Source organism: Triticum aestivum, chromosome 7D (genome assembly GCF_018294505.1).
Source record: "Triticum aestivum cultivar Chinese Spring chromosome 7D, IWGSC CS RefSeq v2.1, whole genome shotgun sequence".
Taxonomy (NCBI): domain Eukaryota; kingdom Viridiplantae; phylum Streptophyta; class Magnoliopsida; order Poales; family Poaceae; genus Triticum; species Triticum aestivum.
In genome coordinates, this window is record NC_057814.1 from 10880889 (window position 1) to 10905944 (window position 25056).

Consider the following 25056-nt stretch of genomic DNA (forward strand, 5'->3'; position numbering starts at 1 on the left):
ACAACATACGTTGTTCCCTTTGTCATCGATATGTTACTTGCCCGAGATTCGATCGTCGGTATCTTAATGCCTAGTTCAATCTCATTACCGGCAAGTCTCTTTACACGTTCCGTAATACATCATCCCGCAACTAACTCATTAGTTACAATGCTTGCAAGGCTTATAGTGATGTGCATTACTGAGTGGGCCCAGAGATACCTCTCTGACAATCGGGGTGACAAATCCTAATCTCGAAATACGCCAACCCAACAAGTACCTTCGGAGACACCTGTAGAGCACCTTTACAATCACCCAGTTACGTTGTGACGTTTGGTAGCACACAAAGTGTTCCTCCGATAAACGGGAGTTGCATAATCGCATAGTCATAGGAACATGTATAAGTCATGAAGAAAGCAATAGCAACATACTAAACGATCAAGTGCTAAGCTAACGGAATGGGTCAAGTCAATTACATCATTCTCCTAATGATGTGATCCCGTTAATCAAATGACAACTCATGTCCATGGCTAGGAAACTCAACCATCTTCGATTAACGAGCTAGTCAAGCAGAGGCATACTAGTGACACTATGTTTGTCTATGTATTCACACATGTACTAAGTTTCCGGTTAATACAATTCTAGCATGAATAATAAACATTTATCATGATATAAGGAAATAAATAATAACTTTATTATTGCCTCTAGGGCATATTTCCTTCAGTCTCCCACTTGCACTAGAGTCAATAATCTAGTTTACATCACCATGTGATTTAACACCAATAGTTCACATCACCATGTGATTAACACCCATAGTTCACATCGTCATGTGACCAACACCCAAAGGGTTTACTAGAGTGTGATCATGTTTTGCTTGTGAGATAAGTTTAGTCAACGGGTCTGCCACATTCAGATCCGTATGCATTTTGCAAATTTCTATGTCAACAATGCTCTGCACGGAGCTACTCTAGCTAATTGCTCCTACTTTCAATATGTATCCAGATTGAGACTTAGAGTCATCTGGATCAGTGTCAAAACTTGCATCGACGTAACCCTTTACGACGAACCTTTTTGTCACCTCCATAATCGAGAAACATATCCTTATTCCACTAAGGATAATTTTGACCGATGTCCAGTGTGTTGGAAATATGCCCTAGAGGCAATAATAAATGGTCATTATTATATTTCTTTGTTCATGATAATCGTCTATTGTTCATGCTATAATTGTATTTTCCGGAAATCGTAATACATGTGTGAATGCATAGACCACAACGTGTCCCTAGTAAGCCTATAGTTGACTAGCTCGTTGAGCAACAGATAGTCATGGTTTCCTGACTATGGACATTGGATGTCATTGATAAGGGGATCACATCATTAGGAGAATGATGTGATGGACAAGACCCAATCCTAAGCATAGCATAAAAGATCGTGTAGTTTCGTTTGCTAGAGCTTTTCCAATGTCAAGTATCTTTTCCTTAGACCATGAGATCGTGCAACTCCCGGATACCGTAGGAGTGCTTTGGGTGTGCCAAACGTCACAACGTAACTGGGTGACTATAAAGGTGCACTACGGGTATCTCCGAAAGTGTCTGTTGGGTTGGCACAGATCGAGACTGGGATTTGTCACTCCGTGTGACGGAGAGGTATCTCTGGGCCCACTCGGTAATGCATCATCATAATGAGCTCAATGTGACTAAGGCGTTAGTCACGGGATCATGCATTGCGGTACGAGTAAAGAGACTTGCCGGTAACGAGATTGAACAAGGTATTGGGATACCGGCGATCAAATCTCGGGAAAGTAACATACCGATTGACAAAGGGAATTGCATACGGGATTGATTGAATCCTCGACATCGTGGTTCATCCGATGAGATCATCGTGGAACATGTGGGAGCCAACATGGGTATCCAGATCCCGCTGTTGGTTATTGATCGGAGAGGCGTCTCGGTCATGTCTACATGTCTCCCGAACCCGTAGGGTCTACACACTTAAGGTTCGGTGACGCTAGGGTTGTAGAGATATTAGTATGCGGAAACCCGAAAGTTGTTCGGAGTCCCGGATGAGATCTCGGACATAAACAAGGAGTTCCGGAATGGTCCGGAGGTGAAGAATTATATATAGGAAGTCAAGTTTTGGCCACCGGGAAAGTTTCGGGGGTTACCGGTATTGTACCGGGACCACCGGAAGGGCCCGGGGGTCCATCGGGTGGGGCCACCTATCCCGGAGGGCCCCGTGGGCTGAAGTGGGAAGGGAACCAGCCCCTAGTGGGCTGGGCGCCCCCCATGGGCCTCCCCCCTGCGCCTAGGGTTGGAAACCCTAGGGTGGGGGGGGGCGCCCCACTTGCCTTGGGGAGCAAGGCACCCCCCTGGCCGCCGCCCACCATCCAGATGGGATCCCTGGCCGGCGCCCCCCCTCCCAGGGGGCCTATATAAAGGGGGGAGGGAGGGCAGCAAGCACACAGCCTTGGGCGCCTCCCTCCTCCCCTGCTACACCTCTCCCTCTCGTAGAAGCTCGGCGAAGCCCTGCCGGCATCCCGCTACATCCACCACCAAGCCGTCGTGCTGCTGGATCTCCATCAACCTCTCCTTCCCCCTTGCTGTATCAAGAAGGAGGAGACGTCGCTACACCGTATGTGTGTTGAACGCGGAGGTGCCGTCCGTTCGGCACTCGGTCATCGGTGATTTGAATCACGGCGAGTACGACTCCGTCATCCACGTTCATTGGAACGCTTCCGCTCACGATCTACAAGGGTATGTAGATGCACTCCTTTCCCCTCGTTGCTAGTATACTTCATAGATGCATCTTGGTGAGCGTAGGAAAATTTTAAAATTATGCTACGATTCCCAACAGTGGCATCATGAGCCAGGCCTATGCGTAGTTACTATGCACGAGTAGAACACAAAGCAGTTGTGGGCGTTGATGTTGCCAATTCTTCTTGCCGCTACTAGTCGGATCTTGTTTCGGCGGTATTGTAGGATGAAGCGGCCCGGACCGACCTTACACGTACGCTTACGTGAGACAGGTTCCACCGACTGACATGCACTAGTTGCATAAGGTGGCTAGCGGGTGTCTGTCTCTCCTAGTTTAGTCGGAACGGATTCGATGAAAAGGGTCCTTATGAAGGGTAAATAGAAATTGGCAAATCACGTTGTGGTCATACGTAGGTAAGAAACGTTCTTGCTAGAAACCTACAAACCACGTAAAAACTTGCAACAACAATTAGAGGACGTCTAACTTGTTTTTGCAGCATTTGCTATGTGATGTGATATGGCCAGAAGATGTGATGAATGATATATGTGATGTATGAGATTGATCATATTCTTGTAATAGGAATCACGACTTGCATGTCGATGAGTATGACAACCGGCAGGAGCCATGGGAGTTGTCTTTATTATTTTGTATGACCTGCGTGTCATTGAATAACGCCATGTAAATTACTTTACTTTGTTGCTAAACGCGTTAGCCATAGAAGTAGAAGTAATCGTTGGCGTGACGACTTCATGAAGACACAATGATGGAGATCATGATGATGGAGATCATGGTGTCATGCCGGTGACGAAGATGATCATGGTGCCCCGAAGATGGAGATCAAAGGAGCATAATGATATTGGCCATATCATGTCACTATTTGATTGCATGTGATGTTTATCATGTTTTTGCATCTTATTTGCTTAGAACGACGGTAGTAAGTAAGATGATCCCTTATGATAATTTCAATAAAAGTGTTCCCCCTAACTGTGCACCGTTGCGAAGGTTCGTTGTTTCGAAGCACCACGTGATGATCGGGTGTGATAGATTCTAACGTTCGAATACAACGGGTGTTGACGAGCCTAGCATGTACAGACATGGCCTCGGAACACACGCAATACACTTAGGTTGACTTGACGAGCCTAGCATGTACAGACATGGCCTCGAAACACGGAGGACCGAAAGGTCAAGCATGAGTCGTATAGAAGATACGATCAACATGGAGATGTTCACCGATCTTGACTAGTCCGTCTCACGTGATGATCGGACACGGCCTAGTTAACTCGGATCATGTTTCACTTAGATGACTAGAGGGATGTCTATGTGAGTGGGAGTTCATTGAGTAATTTGATTAGATGAACTTAATTATCATGAACTTAGTCTAAAATCTTTACACTATGCCTTGTAGATCAAATGGCCCACGTTGTCCTCAATTTCAACGCGTTCCTAGAGAAAACCAAGCTGAAAGATTATGGCAGCAACTATACGGACTGGGTCCGGAACCTGAGGATCATCCTCATAGCAGCCAAGAAAGATTATGTCTTAGAAGCACCGCTAGGTGAAGCACCAATCCCAGAGAACCAAGACGTTATGAACGCTTGGCAGCAGCGTGCTGATGATTACTCCCTCGTTCAGTGCGGCATGCTTTACAGCTTAGAACCGGGTCTCCAAAAGCGTTTTGAGAAACATGGAGCATATGAGATGTTCGAGGAGCTGAAATTGGTTTTCCAAGCTCATGCCCGGGTCGAGAGATATGAAGTCTCCGACAAGTTCTTCAGCTGTAAAATGGAGGAAAATAGTTCTGTAAGTGAGCACATACTCAGAATGTCTGGGTTGCACAACCGCTTGACTCAGCTGGGAGTTAATCTCCCGGATGATGCGGTCATTGACAGAATCCTTCAGTCGCTTCCACCAAGCTACAAGAGCTTTGTCATAAACTTCAATATGCAGGGGATGGAAAAGACCATTCCTGAGATATATTCAATGCTGAAATCAGCGGAGGTGGAGATCAGAAAAGAACATCAAGTGTTGATGGTGAATAAACCACTAAGTTCAAGAAGGGCAAGGGTAAGAAGAACTTCAAGAAGGATGGCAAGGGAGTTGCCGCGCCCGGTAAACCAGTTACTGGGAAGAAGTCAAAGAATGGACCCAAGCCTGAAACTGAGTGCTTTTATTGCAAGGGAAGTGGTCACTGGAAGTGGAACTGCCCCAAATACTTAGCGGAAAAGAAAGCCGGCAACACCAAAGGTATATGTGATATACATGTAATTGATGTGTACCTTACCAGTACTCGTAGTAGCTCCTGGGTATTTGATATTGGTGCGGTTGCTCATATTTGTAACTCAAAACAGGAACTACGGAATAAACGGAGACTGGCGAAGGACGAGGTGACGATGCGCGTCGGGAATGGTTCCAAGGTCGATGTGATCGCCGTCGGCACGCTACCTCTGCATCTACCCACGGGATTAGTTTTAAACCTCAATAATTGTTATTTAGTGCCAGCTTTGAGCATGAACATTGTATCTGGATCTCGTTTAATTTGAGATGGCTACTCATTTAAATCCGAGAATAATGGTTGTTCTATTTATTTGAGAGATATGTTTTATGGTCATGCCCCGCTGGTCAATGGTTTATTCTTGATGAATCTCGAACGTGATGTTACACATATTCATAGTGTGAATACCAAAAGATGTAAAGTTGATAACGATAGTCCCACATACTTGTGGCACTGCCGCCTTGGTCACATTGGTGTCAAGCGCATGAAGAAGCTCCATGCAGATGGACTTTTGGAGTCTCTTGATTACGAATCATTTGACACGTGCGAACCATGCCTCATGGGTAAGATGACCAAGACGCCGTTCTCCGGAACAATGGAGCGAGCAACCAACTTATTGGAAATCATACATACCGATGTGTGCGGTCCAATGAGTGTTGAGGCTCGTGGAGGATATCGTTATGTTCTCACTCTCACTGATGATTTAAGTAGATATGGGTATGTCTACCTAATGAAACACAAGTCTGAAACCTTTGAAAAGTTCAAGGAATTTCAGAGTGAGGTTGAGAATCAACGTGACAGAAAAATAAAGTTCTTACGATCAGATCGTGGTGGAGAATATTTAAGTCACGAATTTGGTGCGCACTTAAGGAAATGTGGAATCGTTTCACAACTCACGCCGCCTGGAACACCTCAGCGAAACGGTGTGTCCGAACGTCGTAATCGCACTCTATTGGATATGGTGCGATCTATGATGTCTCTTACCGATTTACCGCTCTCATTTTGGGGCTATGCTTTAGAGACTGCCGCATTCACTTTAAATAGGGCTCCGTCGAAATCCGTTGAGACGACACCGTATGAATTATGGTTTGGGAAGAAACCTAAGCTGTCGTTTCTAAAAGTTTGGGGATGCGATGCTTATGTCAAGAAACTTCAACCTGAAAAGCTCGAACCCAAGTCGGAGAAATGCGTCTTCATAGGATACCCTAAGGAAACTATTGGGTATACCTTCTACCTCAGATCCGAAGGCAAGATCTTCGTTGCCAAGAATGGGTCCTTTCTGTAGAAGGAGTTTCTCTCGAAAGAATTGAGTGGGAGGAAAGTGGAACTTGATGAGGTGATAGTCACCCCTTCCGTGCCGGAAAGTAGCGCAGCGCGGGAAAATTTTCCTGTGGTGCCTGCACTGACTGGGGAGGAAGTTAATGATGATGATCATGAAGCTTCGGATCAAGTTACTACTGAACTTCGTAGGTCCACAAGGACACGTTCCGCACCAGAGTGGTACGGCAACCCTGTCCTGGAAATCATGTTGTTAGACAACGGTGAACCTTCGAACTATGAAGAAGCGATGGCGGGCCCGGATTCCGACAAATGGCTAGAAGCCATGAAATCCGAGATAGGATCCATGTATGAAAACGAAGTATGGACTTTGACTGACTTGCCCGATGATCGGCGAGCCATAGAAAACAAATGGATCTTTAAGAAGAAGACAGACGCGGATGGTAATGTGACCATCTATAAGGCTCGACTTGTCGCTAAGGGTTATCGACAAGTTCAAGGGGTTTACTACGATGAGATTTTCTCACCCGTAGCGAAGCTGAAGTCCGTCCGAATCATGTTAGCAATTGCCGCATACTATGATTATGAGATATGGCAGATGGACGTCAAAACGGCATTCCTTAATGGCTTCCTTAAGGAAGAGTTGTATATGATGCAGCCGGAAGGTTTTGTCGATCCTAAGAATGCTAACAAAATATGCAAGCTCCAGCGCTCAATCTATGGGCTGGTGCAAGCATCTCGGAGTTGGAACATTCGCTTTGATGAGATGATCAAAGCGTTTGGGTTTACACAGACTTATGGAGAAGCCTGTGTTTACAAGAAAGTGAGTGGGAGCTCTGTAGAATTTCTCATATTATATGTGGATGACATACTATTGATGGGAAATTATATAGAATTCTTGGAAAGTATAAAGGCCTATTTGAATAAGTGTTTTTCAATGAAGGACCTTGGAGAAGCTGCTTATATATTAGGCATCAAGATCTATAGAGATAGATCAAGACGCCTCATTGGTCTTTCACACAGTACATACCTTGACAAGATATTGAAGAAGTTCAATATGGATCAGTCCAAGAAGGGGTTCTTTCCTGTATTGCAAGGTGTGCAATTGAGCACGGCTCAATGCCCGACCACGGCAGAAGATAGAGAAAAGATGAGTGTCATCCCCTATGCCTCGGCCATAGGGTCTATTATGTATGCCATGCTGTGTACCAGACCTGATGTAAACCTTGCCGTAAGTTTGGTAGGAAGGTACCAAAGTAATCCCGGCATGGAACACTGGACAGCGGTCAAGAATATCCTGAAGTACCTGAAGAGGACTAAGGATATGTTTCTCGTTTATGGAGGTGACAAAGAGCTCGTCGCAAAGGGTTACGTCGACGCTAGCTTCGACACAGATCTGGATGACTCGAAGTCACAAACCGGATACGTGTATATTTTGAATGGAGGAGCAGTAAGCTGGTGCAGTTGCAAGCAAAGCGTCGTGGCGGGATCTACATGTGAAGCGGAGTACATGGCAGCCTCGGAGGCAGCAGGAAGCAGTCTGGATGAAGGAGTTCATTACCGACCTAGGGGTGATTCCCAATGCGTCGGGCCCGATGACTCTCTTCTGTGACAACACTGGAGCTATTGCCCTTGCGAAGGAGCCCAGGTTTCACAGGAAGACCAGGCATATCAAGCGACGCTTCAACTCCATTCGTGAAAGTGTTCAAAATGGAGACATAGATATTTGTAAATTACATACGGACCTGAATGTAGCAGATCCGTTGACTAAACCTCTCCCTAGAGCAAAACATGATCAACACTAGGACGCAATGGGTGTTCGATTCATCACAATGTAACTAGATTATTGACTCTAGTGCAAGTGGGAGACTGTTGGAAATATGCCCTGGAAATTATTATTGTCTATTGTTCATGCTATAATTGTATTGTTCATGCTATAATTGTATTGACTCTAGAGCAAAACATGGTTATTATTATATTTCTTTGTTCATGATAATCGTATATTGTTCATGCTATAATTGTATTGTCCGGAAATCGTAATACATGTGTGAATGCATAGACCACAACGTGTCCCTAGTAAGCCTCTAGTTGGCTAGTTCGTTGATCAACAGATAGTCATGGTTTCCTGACTATGGACATTGGATGTCATTGATAATGGGATCACATCATTAGGAGAATGATGTGATGGACAAGACCCAATCCTAAGCATAGCATAAAAGATCGTGTAGTTTCGTTTGCTAGAGCTTTTCCAATGTCAAGTATCTTTTCCTTAGACCATGAGATCGTGCAACTCCCGGATACCGTAGGAGTGCTTTGGGTGTGCCAAATGTCACAACGTAACTGGGTGACTATAAAGGTGCACTACGGGTATCTCCGAAAGTGTCTGTTGGGTTGGCACAGATCGAGACTGGGATTTGTCACTCCGTGTGACGGAGAGGTATCTTTGGGCCCACTCGGTAATGCATCATCATAATGAGCTCAATGTGACTAAGGCGTTAGTCACGGGATCATGCATTGTGGTACGAGTAAAGAGACTTGCCGGTAACGAGATTGAACAAGGTATTGGGATACCGACGATCAAATCTCGGGCAAGTAACATACCGATTGACAAAGGAAATTGCATACGGGATTGATTGAATCCTCGACATCGTGGTTCATCCGATGAGATCATCGTGGAACATGTGGGAGCCAACATGGGTATCCAGATCCCGCTGTTGGTTATTGACCGGAGAGGCGTCTCGGTCATGTCTACATGTCTCCCGAACCCGTAGGGTCTACACACTTAAGGTTCGGTGACGCTAGGGTTGTAGAGATATGAGTATGCGGAAACCCGAAAGTTGTTCGGAGTCCCGGATGAGATCCCGAACGTCACGAGGAGTTCCGGAATGGTCCGGAGGTGAAGAATTATATATAGGAAGTCATGTTTCGGCCACCGGGAAAGTGTCGGGGGTTATCGGTATTGTACCGGGACCACCGGAAGGGTCCCGGGGGTCCACCGGGTGGGGCCACCTATCCCGGAGGGCCCCGTGGGCTGAAGTGGGAAGGGAACCAGCCCCTAGTGGTCTGGGCGCCCCCCATGGGCCTCCCCCCTGCGCCTAGGGTTGGAAACCCTAGGGTGGGGGGCAAGGCACCCCCCTGGCCGCCGCCCCCCATGCAGATGGGATCCCTGGCCGGCGCCCCCCTCCCAGGGGGCCTATATAAAGGGGGGGAGGGCAGCAAACACACAGCCTTGGGCGCCTCCCTCCTCCCCTGCTACACCTCTCCCTCTCGTAGAAGCTCGGCGAAGCCCTGCCGGCATCCCGCTACATCCACCACCACGCCATCGTGCTGCTGGATCTCCATCAACCTCTCCTTCCCCCTTGCTGGATCAAGAAGGAGGAGACGTCGCTGCACCGTACGTGTGTTGAACGCGGAGGTTCCGTCCGTTCGGCACTCGGTCATCGGTGATTTGAATCACGGCGAGTACGACTCCGTCATCCACGTTCATTGGAACGCTTCCGCTCGCGATCTACAAGGGTATGTAGATGCACTCCTTTCCCCTCGTTGCTAGTATACTTCATAGATGCATCTTGGTGAGCGTAGGAAAATTTTAAAATTATGCTACGATTCCCAACACAGTGATCTACTCCTAGATCACTATTGTACTCCCTTGCCAAAATCAATGTAGGGTATACAATAGATCTGGTACACAGCATGGCATACTTTATAGAACCTATGGCTGAGGCATAGGGAATGACTTTCATTCTCTTTCTATCTTCTGCCGTGGTCGGGCTTTAAGTCTTACTCAATTTCACACCTTGTAACACAGGCAAGAACTCTTTCTTTGACTTTTCCATTTTGAACTACTTCAAAATCTTGTCAAGGTATGTACTCATTGAAGAAACTTATCAAGCGTCTTGATCTATCTCTATAGATCTTGATGCTCAATATGTAAGCAGCTTCACCGAGGTCTTTCTTTGAAAAACTCCTTTCAAACACTCCTTTATGCTTTGCAGAATAATTCTACATTATTTCCGATCAACAATATGTCATTCACATATACTTATCAGAAATATTGTAATGCTCCCACTCACTTTCTTGTAAATACAGGCTTCACCGCAAGTCTGTATAAAACTATATGCTTTGATCAACTTATCAAAGCGTATATTCCAACTTCGAGATGCTTGCACCAGTCCAAGTTACGCAAATACTATCAGGACTAAGTTCATGATAAATTAAAGTTCAATTAATCATATTACTTAAGAACTCCCACTTAGATAGACATCCCTCTAATCATCTAAGTGATCACGTGATCCATATCAACTAAACCATGTCCGATCATCACGTGAGATGGAGTAGTTTCAATGGTGAACATCACTATGTTGATCATATCTACTATATGATTCACGCTCGACCTTTCGGTCTCAGTGTTCCGAGGCCATATCTGTTATATGCTAGGCTCGTCAAGTTTAACCTGAGTATTCCGCGTGTGCAACTGTTTTGCACCCGTTGTATTTGAACGTAGAGCCTATCACACTCGATCATCACGTGGTGTCTCAGCACGAAGAACATTCGCAACGGTGCATACTCAGGGAGAACACTTATACCTTGATAATTTAGTGAGAGATCATCTTATAATGCTACCATCAATCAAAGCAAGATAAGATGCATAAAAGATAAACATCACATGCAATCAATATAAGTGATATGATATGGCCATCATCATCTTGTGCTTGTGATCTCCATCTCCGAAGCACCGTCATGATCACCATCGTCACCGGCACGACACCTTGATCTCCATCGTAGCATCGTTGTCGTCTCGCCAACTTATGCTTCTACGACTATCGCTACCGCTTAGTGATAAAGTAAAGCATTACAGGGCGTTTGCATTGCATACAATAAAGCGACAACCATATGGCTCCTGCCAGTTGCCGATAACTCGGTTACAAAACATGATCATCTCATATAATAAAATATAGCATCATGCCTTGACCATATCACATCACAACATGCCCTGCAAAAACAAGTTAGACGTCCTCTACTTTGTTGTTGCAAGTTTTACGTGGCTGCTACGGGCTGAGCAAGAACCGTTCTTACCTACGCATCAAAACCACAACGATAGTTTGTCAAGTTGTTGCTGTTTTAACCTTCGCAAGGACCGGGCGTAGCCACACTCGGTTCAACTAAAGTTGGAGAAACTGACACCCGCTAGTCACCTCTGTGCATAGCACGGCGGTAAAACCAGTCTTGCGTAAGCGTACGCGTAATGTCAGTCCGGGCTGCTTCATCCAACAATACCGCCGAACCAAAGTATGACATGCTAGTAAGCAGTATGACTTGTATCACCCACAACTCACTTGTGTTCTACTCGTGCATATAACATCTACGCATAAAACCAGGCTCGGATGCCACTGTTGGGGAACGTAGTAATTTCAAAATTTTCCTATGCGCACGCAAGATCATGGTGATGCATAGCAACGAGAGGGGAGAGTGTTGTCCACGTACCCTCATAGACCGAAAGAGGAAGTGTTAGCACAACGCGGTTGATGTAGTTGTACGTCTTCACGATCCGACCGATCAAGTACCGAACGCACGGCACGAAGAACTTTCGCAACGATGCATACTCAGGGAGAACACTTATACCTTGAAATTTAGTGAGAGATCATCTTATAATGCTACCGTCGATCTAAGCAAAATAAGATGCATAAAAGATAAACATCACATGCAATCAATATAAGTGATATAATATGGCCATCATCATCTTGTGCTTCTGATCTCCATCTCCGAAGCACCGTCATGATCACCATCGTCACCGGCGCGACACCTTGATCTCCATCGTAGCATCGTTGTCGTCTTGCCAACTACTGCTTCTACGACTATCGCTACCGCTTAGTGATAAAGTAAAGCAATTATAGGGCGATTGCATTGCATACAATAAAGCGACAACCATATGGCTCCTGCCAGTTGCCGATAACTCAGTTACAAAACATGATCATCTCATACAATAAAATATAGCATCATGCCTTGACCATATCACATCACAACATGCCCTGCAAAAACAAGTTAGACGTCCTCTACTTTGTTGTTGCAAGTTTTACGTAGATGCTACGGGCTGAGCAAGAACCATTCTTACCTACGCATCAAAACCACAATAATAGTTCGTCAAGTTAGTGTTGTTTTAACCTTCTCAAGGACCGGGCGTTGCCACACTCGGTTCAACTAAAGTTGGAGAAACTGACACCCGCCAGCCAACTGTGTGCAAAGCACGTCGGTAGAACCAGTCTCGCGTAAGTGTACGCGTAATGCCGGTCCGGGCCGCTTCATCCAACAATACCGCCGAACCAAAGTATGACATGCTGGCAAGCAGTATGACTTGTATCGCCCACAACTCACTTGTGTTCTACTCGTGCATATAACATCTACGCATAAAACCTGGCTCGGATGCCACTGTTGGGGAACGTAGTAATTTCAAAAAAATTCCTACACACACACAGGATCATGGTGATGCATAGCAATGAGAGGGGAGAGTGTGTCCACGTACCCTCGTAGACCGAAAGCGGAAGCGTTAGCACAACGCGGTTGATGTAGTCGTACGTCTTCACGATCCGACCGATCCAAGTACCGAACGCACGGCACCTTCGAGTTCAGCACACGTTCAGCTCGATGACGTCCCACGAACTCCGATCCAGCAGAGCTTCGAGGGAGAGTTCCGTCAGCACGACGGCGTGATGACGGTGATGATGATGCTACCGACGCAGGGCTTCGCCTAAGCACCGCTACGATATATGATCGAGGTGGATTATGGTGGAGGGGGGCACCGCACACGGCTAAGAGATCAAGAGATCAAATGTTGTGTCTTTGGGGTGCCCCCCTGCCCCCGTATATAAAGGAGCAAGGGGGGGAGGTGCGGCTGGCCAGGAGGGGCGCGCCAGGAGGAGTCCTACTCCCACCGGGAGTAGGACTCCCTCCCTTCCTTGTTGGATTAGGAGAAGGGGGAAAGAGGAGGGAGAGAGGAAGGAAAGGGGGGGCGCCGCCCCCCTCTCCTTGTCCTATTCGGACTAGGGGGGGAGGGGCGCACGGCCCTGCCCTGGCCGCCTCTCCTCTTCTCCACTAAGGCTCACAATGGCCCATCAAGCCCCCGGGGGGTTCCAGTAACCCCTCGGTACTCCGATAAAATCCCGATTTCACCCGGAACACTTCCGATATCCAAATATAGGCTTCCAATATATCAATCTTCATGTCTCGACCATTTCGAGACTCCTCGTCATGTCCGTGATCACATCCGGAACTCCGAACAACCTTCGGTACATCAAAACTCATAAACTCATAATATAACTGTCATCGAAACTTTAAGCGTGCGGACCCTACGGGTTTGAGAACTATGTAGACATGACCGAGACACATCTCCGGTCAATAACCAATAGCGGAACCTGGATGCTCATATTGGCTCCCACATATTCTACGAAGATCTTTATCGGTCAGACCGCATAACAACATACGTTGTTCCCTTTGTCATCGATATGTTACTTGCCCGAGATTCGATCGTCGGTATCTTAATACCTAGTTCAATCTCGTTACCGGCGAGTCTCTTTACTCGTTTCGTAATACATCATCCCGCAACTAACTCATTAGTTACAATGCTTGCAAGGCTTATAGTGATGTGCATTACTGAGTGGGCCCAGAGATACCTCTCTGACAATCGGAGTGACAAATCATAATCTCGAAATACGCCAACCCAACAAGTACCTTCGGAGACACCTGTAGAGCACCTTTATAATCACCCAGTTATGTTGTGACGTTTGGTAGCACACAAAGTGTTCCTCCGATAAACGGGAGTTGCATAATCTCATAGTCATAGGAACATGTATAAGTCATAGGAACATGTATAAGTCATGAAGAAAGCAATAGCAACATACTAAACGATCAAGTGCTAAGCTAACGGAATGGGTCAAGTCAATCACATCATTCTCCTAATGATGTGATCCCGTCAATCAAATGACAACTCATGTCCATGGCTAGGAAACTCAACCATCTTCGATTAACGAGCTAGTCAAGTAGAGACATACTAGTGACACTATGTTTGTCTATGTATTCACACATGTACTAAGTTTTCGATTAATACAATTCTAGCATGAATAATAAACATTTATCATGATATAAGGAAATAAATAAGAACTTTATTATTGCCTCTAGGGCATATTTCCTTCAAATATCTCCGGGCGAGGGGGCTATCGGAAAATATTTCGATGCCTCTCCGCCAATGGGCTTCCTTGGCCTGGCCCTTGCCGTGCTCTCATCGGTTGAGCTTGTTTTTTTTATAAAAACCCAACCTGAAGCGAAAAATTCGGGACCCTCTCCCAGGATCCCGTAAGAATAGTCGCCGAGCATATATGCAAACAGCACCCCGAATGAGCTCGCCATGTGCCAATCACGACGCTGGCATCGGCATGGGCAGGAGGACGGGACTCGAAGACGCCGGCGGGAGGACCGAGGCCCGGCAGAGCAGGCAGGTGCGGCGGCCATGGGCGGACCAGCGGTCGAGGCACCCGCGGTGGAAGACGTGTTGGCACCCGCGCAGACTTCCGGCAGCAGCGGCGTGCCGTCATCGCCATCGGAAGCAGCGGAGAGCGTGTCGAAGCGCACGGCCGGAGAGCGCTCCTCCAGGCCGTGGTCGTGGCGCTGGTACTGCTCTTGGTGGTGCTGGTGGTGGTCGGCGAAGTGGGCGAAGTCGAAGGCGTCCGAGTAGTTGAAGCTGTGGACGTCATCAACGCTGGCACCGACGAGGCGGAGCAACCAAGAGGAGAGGCGGCGCAGGTGGCCGAGCAGGAAGAGGAGGTTCAGCAGCAGGCTGGGCATCTCCGAGGACACCGTCGGGAACCCCATTAGTTGACCGACGGACCGACCGCCGGAGAGCCGAATCAGGAGGAGGACGAGCAGAGCTCGAGAGCTAGAGAGATAGGAGTTGGAGGAGGGGGGAGGGGTCTCACATGGCACACAATGGCATGGCCTTTATAGCTAGAGGCAACAGCTATGGAGGAGGTGGAGGTGATAGGAGAGTGACACAAGGAGGAGAAGGAGAGATCGAGAAATGAAGCAGCTAGCTTTCAATGACTGGAAAAAGTAGTTATACATATTTTGTTGCACCCAACAATTTACATATTGACAATGGCTGGATAGTTTATTTATGCATTCTTAGGTTTATGTCGTTAAGCAAATTAACAAGTAGCAATAGTAACCAATGTGCAACAAGGTGGCCTAATACGTTTTATAGCAAAGGACAAGCCGGAAAGTTCTCTTATATAAAGCAAAGTGCTCTTGAGGACATATGGGAATTCTCGTCAAGTTACGTTCATCATATTTAGTTGATTCGCGTTCACTACTTTGATAATTTGATATGTCCATGGACCGGTGCTAGAGGTGTCATTCACATAAACATAAAGTACATCAACATTAGGAATTAAAAATTATTGTATTTTTTGTACTATGTTTAAATAAATTTAATATGATAATGCGAATTTCCTATACAATTTTTTCATGTTGTAAGTTTACTTCATAAAGCATATAGAAGTATTTGATATTATACATGAAGAGAATAATATTTTTTGAGGAAACATCTTGAGAATAATTTGAAATATACAGATACATCATAACTTTGTTAAAAAAATGTTAGCAAATTAGATGTCGCCCGCGCATTTGCATGGGCCGCCCTGCTAGTTAAACGAAAAACAAATTGAAAAGGAAGAGAACACGGGATCGATCCCTAGTCTCAAGGGAGATCCCCGGCGCAGCTAAAAGCCGGTCTTTCTCCGTTTTTCTTTCTTTTATCGTTTCCTTTTGTTTCATTTCTTTTTTCTTCTCTAATTTTTTCATTCTTTTCTTATTTTCTTCTCCGGTTTGTTTTATTCCTTTTTTGTTTCATTTCGTTTTCTACTCTCCTTTTTTTACGATTTGTTTCATAATATTTTCAATTTGTTTCTTTGTTTTTTATTCATTTTTTCTTTTGGTTTATTTTCGGTTTTTATTTTTTTGGGGGTTTTCTTTGTTTCTTTCATTTTCATTAGACATTCTTTGTATATATCAACAACATTTTTCTAATAGACGGTTAACATTTTTCCAATAAAAATTAATATTTTATAATACATGATCAAGATTTTTTCTATACATATTTAAACAAAATTCAAATGGCTGATTAACATTTTTCAAATACAAGATTAATATTTTTTGAATACATGGTCAATATATTTCCTATACACACTTTTAAACTTGTTCAAATGCTTGATTAATATTTTCCAAATACATGATTAACATTTTCTAATATGTGGTCAACATCTTTCCTATGTGCATTTAACACTTTTTCAAATGCGTGATTAACATTTTCTAACTGCAATATTAACAATTTTAAAAGATTCTCAACATTTTTCAAATGCTCGGTTAATATATTTTCAATACTTGTTCAAACATTTTTCCAAATGCTTGAATAACATTTTTTTATATACATGATCAAAAAAATTCCACATTTTCTTAATACATGTTCAGCATTTCTTCTATACACATTTAACATTGTTCAATTTCATAATCAACACCTTTCAAATACATGTTCAACATTAGTTTTCAAATGCCTGATTAACATTTTAATAGACATGATCCAAAAAATTCATTATTTTTCAATACATCGTCAACATTTTTCAAATGCTTCATCAACATTTTTCAAATACTTTTTCAAAAAAAAATTCCAATGCTTGAGTAACATATTTATATACATGATAAAAATAATTAATCATTTTTAATACATGGTTAACATTTTTTCTATACACGTTTAACATTTTTAAAATATTTGATCCTCATTTTTTCAAATGATTGCTTAAAATTTTTATATACATGCTAAAAAATCATAATTTTTTTAGTACATGGTCAACATTTTTTTCTACACACATTGAATAAATTTGTAATGCTTGATCAATATTTTTCAAAAAATATCCAAATGCTTGATTAACAATTTTTGAATACATGATCAAAAAAATTATACACATTTTTTATATATTTTTCGTATACATGATAAGCATTTTCTCTATACACACTCAACATTTTTCGAATGCCTGGTCAAAATTTTGTCAAATATTTTTATAGAGTATTTTTGTAGTATATATATTTAGAATATGTTAATGTATTAAAAATAAAAAATACAAGCAAAAATGAAACAGAAAACGTAAAAAACAGAGAAAAGTAGGCTCTGGCCTCGCGGGCACGTGGGCCGGCCCATCTCGGTCTCCCCTTCAGTGAGGGGTCCTACCCTCTCGCTGAAGGCGAGACATAGTCGCACCCAGCCAGGTGGGCTTTTCTTTCAGAATTGGGCCAAGCGCGCTAAGTTGACGGAAACTGGTCTACCACTCCCCTAAGCATACACTATGGTGGAGGATTGCTCCTGGGCTTGGCGGGCCATTGCCTGCTTTTGCCTTGCAAACAGGTACGACTATATAGGATGGCGACATATGAACAACAATTTCTACTTGGCTTCATAATTCCTCAAAAAAAACTTGGCTTCATAATGCTTATTTATTTTCTAATTTCTAATATGAACAACAATTTGTATTCCCAAACCCGTCACTAGAAAGCCATGAACCATCAACAGGCTGGAGAAATGCCAGTTCGACATCACCCCCCACGACAATGAGAAAGATCAGCTTCTATGGCTCGAAGAGATAGAGAGCCAAGTTAAGGACTCTGCCGAGATAAGCGTGCTCCCTTTGATAACAAAGCCAAAAACAAGATGTGAGAACCAGGAACAATTCGCTCCTTATGCAATAAGATCTGGATCAACTCACCACCAAAGCCAGCCACCAACACCCTTAACGTGTCAGGCTCTAAGCCTACGTTAGTATGGCCCTCAAAACTAAGCCTGGCCTTATACACCAGCTCACCCCGAGATCCATGAGGGCCACGATGCCACCGACTAAATTCCATGCGACTACCAAGGCATCACATGCTACCAAAAACATTCAAAACTGGAGTGGTGTCGTACTCTTCGGAATTAAAAATCAAGAAATAATGATGAGCAGCGAAAACTAAATTTATATGAATACCTCCTGGCTCATTACCCCATTTGGCCTCAACAGCAACAACTAGATATTCTCCAGAACCACATTGACCACAACCCAAAAGCGTCACATAGAGACCGCAACCAGACTAACACTTTTCCAAAGCAAGCATTCAAGAAGTTCGCGGAATAAAATGCTCACAAACTCTGGATCTTCCTTGGGAATGATCCCCTGCGCCAAGCCTTGCGGGTCCAAAAAGGTAGCCCCCATTGTTGAAGCTCTCACTGCCATTCATCCTTCTTCTTCAAAGATAGCCTATTTTTGAACACAAACAAACTCTCCTCATATACCATCATCTGAATAAAGAAGGGCAAACAAACAAACACTTCAACCCTATGTGTCAGACTGCATGTGTATGCTTATCCAAATTGAACGCATCATTTGACAGCTCTCATACACATGATCTCATCTAAAACTAACACGGTAGAAAATAAAACAATACATCCTGACAACAAAGATATGACAGCATATGCTCAACACTAAATATTATTGTCTAATTATATAAACATTGTTTTAACAGTACTCGGAGCAATTACAAGCATCAACACGGGCGTGGTATGCACTGCACCATCCACCCCGCTAGTTCTTCCTAGATAACCTCCAATAGAACTCACAATCACCTATTTATACTAAATATTTTTACTTTTTTACATGTCATTATCAGAAAATTTAACTAGTATTACATTACATTTGACAATTTCTACCACATACGGCTACTGGTAATATTTCAAAACTTCAACATTACTAGCATACAACAGATATTTTATCATTATAAATGCAACATTTGTAGTATGTTATGCTTTCAAATTTTAGTTCAGGGTATTTTGTTAAAATAAATCAAATAATCCAAATATAAACAAAGCAAAAAAAACACGCATCTATCTATGCAGCAATTTGTTCCATTTAGAGACAACAAAACCGAGCCATGCATCGGATTTAGTTTGGATGGCCTACACATGCGACGTGTATGCCATTAATTTATTTCATTTCGGTTTTATATATTTTTGTGCCTATTTTATCTATAAATATCTTGATAGAGGGTTCTACATTGCACGAGTCTAGGAAATTTAAGTATTAATTAGCCTCTTAATTAGTTTGGTTATCTTTATATTATTGATCCGAGATGGTAAGTGATCTCTCGGCGATATTAGGTTGCATTCAACTTTATATGACATTGGAATAATGTAATATCTAAGACCTCAACACATTTCCATCAATATAAGTTTTCTTTGGTTTTGGGGTTTTCATTGTTTCTTTTTGGTTCTCATTGTTTCTTTTTTCGGTTTCACTTTTCTCCACTCTTTTTGCATTGGTTTCCTTCTGTTTTATTTTCCTGTTTTTTCTTTGTTTTCTTTCTTCATTTTCCTTTTTTCTTTCTTTCTTTCCGTTGGGTTTCTTCGTTTTTATTTGTTTTTTGTTGGTTTTAATTGGTTAATTTTTTATTCAACACATGGTTACTTTTCTCGGCATACAACATATACTTTTAGTGTACATGCGAATTAAAATGACACATGTTGAACATTTTTTCGAATACATGATGTAAATTTTCGTTCAATACAAGTTTTGAACACTTTTTTGAATACATGGTCAACATTTTTCAAATACATGGTGAACATTTTTCCAATGGAAATAAAAAGTCACACATAATATTTTCAACATCGGGAACATTTTATCAATACATAAATAAGTTTTTAAAATACATATGTTTTTCAGTTATACATATTTTCGTATACATCAGGAGCATTTTTGTATATAGGTTTAACTTTTTGTAAATACTTGACCAATATTTTTTATACACATTGTATATTTTTTAGTATGCAAGAATCGTATACATGATAAGCATTTTTTGATACACATTTAACATCTTTTCTAAAGGATAACTTTTGTAACATGAAATTTGTATTACATTAATTGAATTATGGGTACGAAGATACGAGGAGGACTTCTAAGCCAGAAAAGAGAGCAAGACATATCAAATTTTCATTCGTGCTAGGAATGGGGGTATGCGGCACTTTTGAAATGGTAGCCGTCTAATTCGATCCTTCTCTTGTCCTCATTTTGGCCTACCATTCTCGCACGTCCTCTATCGCTGATTTGTTTTCCGTCATTTTTGAAATGCCCGGGTTTGGTGATGACTCCTCTTTGCTGAGTTTCTCGATCGTCCTCTCTTTTGCATCGGGGAGAGGCTCCAGTGGGGGCCGGCTTGTTATCGCGTTTATGTGGCATTCGTTGTCGGGTACATGGTGTGCCCTGACAGGTGGGTTGGACGTTTGTGATTGGCTCACACAAGACAACCTTGTACAACTGTGTGGAAAGTGGCGATGGGTGGTGGAAAGCCTTCTCTCTTATCCCCGCATTGGTGGCCAGTTCTTCTCCTCCCATTTTCATTCCAGTTTTTGCTGCTTCTGACTTTTCTTGAATCCCGTCATTGTGTTGCTTCCTTAAATAATCATTGTTGGGCTGGTTGCGTTTGGAATATGTGGCGGCGATTTAGAATGGCGCTCGCAGTGTTGTGACGCTGATTAAAGTCGTTTCCGTCGGTGCATCAAATTTCTTTTCCTTGCCTTTGTTCGTAACCAATTGATTTAGGATCTCGTTTGCCCGTATGTTCCTTATTATTCCTAGACAACCCCCAATAGAACTCAGAATCACGTATTTATAGTAAATATTTTTAGTTGTTTACATGTCATTGTCATTTAACTAGTATTACATTATATTTGACAATTTCTACCACATACTGGCATTGGTAATATTTAAAAACTTCAACATTACTAGCATACAACAGATATTTTATCATTATAAATGCAACATTGGTGGTATGTTATGCTTTCAAATTTTAGTTTAGGGTATTTTTGTTCAACTAAATCCAATAATCCAAATCTAAACAAAGCAAACAAAACATGCATCTATCTATGGAGCAATTTGTTCCATTTATGTAGAGAAAACAAAACTAAGCCATGCGTCGGATTTAGTTTGGATGACCTACACATGCGACATGGATGCCATTTATATATATTATGTCGGATTTATCTGTTTTCTTGCCTATTTTATCTATAAATATCTTGATAGAGGATTCCACTTTGCATGAGGAAATTTATCTTAATTAGTTAGGTTATCTTCCTTTATACTATTGATCTGAGATGGCAGGTGATGTCTCATTGATATTTGGTTGCATTCAACTTTATGTGACATCTAAATAATGTAATATTGAAGTCCTCAACACATTTGCTATGTAACAAAGTTCTTATCCTCACGTAACGGACGATGTAACGGCTACATAATGGAACAATATCGCAAACGGATTAATCCTTCTGTGAAGCAGATATCTGCCAGGGTATTCTGTTACCTACAAGAACACAAATTTACATAGCTACGCAATGCAACAACCGAACAATAAGTTCAAATTTCAGAGTTTCTATGTATGCTACTACACGGGATAAATTAGGGTAGTCGGTTGAATCCGATGTATTTCCAGCAGAGCATGTAATATATATAAAAAACATGTAGCAAAACAGGAGGCATCTCCAACCCCCTTGAGAAGGAGTAGTATACAGATGAAAAATGCTGGGTCTAGTGAAACCTTATAACAAGAATGAAAAGGGAAAAAAAAGTGAGCAGAGCAAAAGCTGTGCATATATTCGGATTCACCCTCTATTTACTTCCACTAATCTAAGTCTGATGTACATATGTTCTCCTCTTCTTCTTTCTTGGTATATGGATTTTGCAGCGGACACCTAATCCATTCGAGTCCAAACTCCAAAGCCAAACCAAAGCTCAAAGCAGGAACTAATCCCCTTCCTTGGGGGTCGTTCTGTAATAGCCACTCCATGCGAGGGGGTCATCGGAAAATATTTCGACGCCTCTCCGCCAATGGCCGTTGCTGCGCTCTGACCTCACCGGTTGGAGCTTGCTTTTGCATAAAAACCCAACCGGAAGCGATAAATTCGGAACCCTCTCCTCAGGATCCCTCAAGAATAGTCGCCGAACATATATGCAAACAGCACCCCGAACGAGCTTGCTCTCAACCAATCACGACGCCGGCAGCGGCATGGGCAGGAGGACGGGACCCAGAGACGCCGGCGCCGGCGGCAGGAGCGGCGCCCGGCAGAGCGGGCAGGTGTGGTGGCCGTGGGAGGCCCAGCGGTCGAGGCATCCGCGGTGGAAGACGTGCCGGCACCCGCGCGGCCGACGCACCCGGGCGGCGCCGTGGAAGTCGCCGAGGCACACCGCGCAGCCCTCCGGCAGCAGCGCCGTGCCGTCGTCTCCGTCGGAAGCAGCGGAGAGCGCGTCGAAGCGCACGGCCGGAGAGTGCTCCTCCAGCTCCTCCAGGCCGTGGTCGCGGTGTTGGTGTTGGTGTTGGTATTGCTCCTGGTGGTGGTCGGCGAAGTCGGAGGCGTCCGAGTAGTCGAAGCAGAGGTCGTCGTCGACGCCGGCGCCGACGAGGCGGAGCAGCCATGAGGAGAGGCGGCGCAGGTGGCCCAGCAGGAAGAGGAGGTTCAGCAGCAGCCTGGGCATCTCCGAGTACACCGCCGGGAACCCCATTAGCCGAATGAGGAGGACGGCCGGACAGAGCGCGAAAGCTAGAGGGTATAGGAGGACGATGAAGAGGAGGGGTCTCACATGGCACACAGAGCTCCAGCCTTTATAGCTAGAGGCAGCAGCTATGGAGGAGGTGGAGGTAGGAGAGTGACACAAGGAGGAGAGATCGAGAAATGAAGCAGGATGGGGGTTGCCGGATGGCGACGGAGATGTACAGTCGACGGACACGGACAGAGCTGAGCGGGGCGAGTTAATTAACTGTGCCTGTGCGTGCGTGACAAGGTTGTGTGTCGACGATGGATGGAGATTAATGGCGAATGATTGATTAATCGGGTGGGGTGGCTCCATCATCGATGGATGGAGGAGCGTGCTAGCTGCGTGCATGTGCTGGTGTGTCCGGCGGGAGGGACAGGCCGGACGGGGTCAGGTGCGCCTGTCGACTGGCCGGCGGGCTCAGCTCGGCAGGTGAGCTGCACGCCTCTGCGGGGATGAAAAGCTTTTTGTAATGCCCATGGTGCGCACATGTGCACAGTGCTGTGACTCGGTGGAGCTAATCTGCGACCGCTCGGCGGGTAGTGTTATGGGGCGAACGTCGTGCACGAAAGAATGTATAGCGACGGCGTTGGGGTGAAGGGATATCATCGGCACCGCTAGTACGCACAAACATGGAGGAGATGGCCCCGAGGGGACATGGGCGCGCGGCTTGTCTCAATGTGTGGATGATGAGTGGAAGAGAAAGGCGTGTTCAAAGGCAGTTGAACTGAGGAGGGCTCGTTGGCTGGCGGGCGAAAACCGGCTAACATAGCTTCGGCCGTTAGTGTTATCTGGCGGCAGATCATGCACGAAAGATATATACAGCGGCGCGGGGTGGAGAAGGGATATCGTCGGCATCGCACGTGTCCACACATCTATCAGGCTTTGTCGGAACCCCCACCCCCACAATGCAAGCACGATGAGTGGTCGGACAAAGCATGCATCAAATCGATGAAATCAAGTAGGGCTTGCTGACGGGCGGGAACCGGCCGGCTAGGGAGAAGATAGGCGGCAGCCCGCAGCCCCACACAACCCACCTGCGAGACGAACGAAAGAGAAGGGTGGTACAAGGCTTTGCAGCAGGAGGAAGACCACCATTCGCTCGATATGTCAACAAACCGAACGTTCGCGCTCTAGGACATGATCTGATGGCACCGGCATGGGCATGTCGTAGACAAGAGGGAGGTCGAGGCAGACATGCCATGTGGACGCAGTCACAAGCGTACTAATGTCACATGCTTAATGACCTGCTTGCGACTAGCGGCCAGATTAAATTAGCTGGGACGGGCGCGGCGGGGCATAATCTGCTGTCGGAGACATGCTGCCGCGCCACGACAAGGCGAGCTACATGCATGCACGGCGACGCGTGCGTCGATTCGTCCGCCCGTCCGTCGATCGGGACGGATGCGTAGGACGGCCACGTAGCGACGTTCGTACGCCATAGCTGTCCTCGTCCGTGGCATGGCATGGCCGGGCCGGCACACCATGTGTGCATGTGTGTGTGTGAATCATCTCAGGAAGATTTGCAACGACGCATATGCATTCACATTCATGTACAGTACGTATTTCGAGCTAGCTGGCTTCTCCCTAGCATTATTACTTAGCAAGACGACAGACGATTCATCTGTATATACATACGATGGTACCTGGAAAACAAGTAAAGAGAAAAAAGAAATGAATAAAGTTTTGCTAAGCCTGAAGCGCTAGAATTTTTTTTGACACGTCAGACAATTTCAATGCAGTGCCAAGGTGAAACTGCATGCGAGGCTCCGCGGCGGCGGGAGCGGGGGCTGACTGTTCAGGCCTGGGGGTGTGGGGTCGTCGTCGGCGGTGGAAAACCATGGTAAGGGCGAGTTAGAAGGATGTCTGGGCGGCGACAGTATAGTGGCAGTTTAGTGGAGGACCGAGTTAGCACGGTAGCGCCTCCGGTCCTACACTACTGGAATCAGGATCTTTGTCGCCAGCCAGCTCTTTGCCGTCTGTTAGCTAACTAACGGCAAAGAAAGAGCTGACGGCAAAGAAGGTGTTTGCCGTCTGCTAGCTGATGGCATAGAAGCTTTGCAAGATGGTGGGTGGCAGACTTCAAGGACGACCTAACGGTCACTTTTTCTGCCGTCCGCTAGCAGACGGCAA

The 25056-nt window shown here is 44.8% G+C and overlaps 1 protein-coding gene and 1 pseudogene across 1 annotated transcript; both read right to left on the bottom strand.

The window, feature by feature from the left end:
- Window positions 1-14684: 14684 nt before the first annotated feature.
- On the bottom strand, window positions 14685-15139 carry LOC123165076 (brassinosteroid-responsive RING protein 1-like; annotated as a pseudogene).
- Window positions 15140-21792: 6653 nt separating this feature from the next.
- Window positions 21793-23716, bottom strand: LOC123169587 (uncharacterized). Its single transcript, XM_044587453.1, has one exon. The coding sequence runs from the start codon at window positions 23272-23274 to the stop codon at window positions 22381-22383; it is 894 nt and encodes a 297-aa protein (XP_044443388.1). The 5' UTR covers window positions 23275-23716; the 3' UTR covers window positions 21793-22380.
- Between the last annotated feature and the right edge of the window lie 1340 nt (window positions 23717-25056).

Bases quoted from the DNA above. Each gene is read 5' to 3' on its own strand.
- LOC123169587 (XM_044587453.1), bottom strand. From the start codon at position 23,274: ATGCACGCAGCTAGCACGCTCCTCCATCCATCGATGATGGAGCCACCC.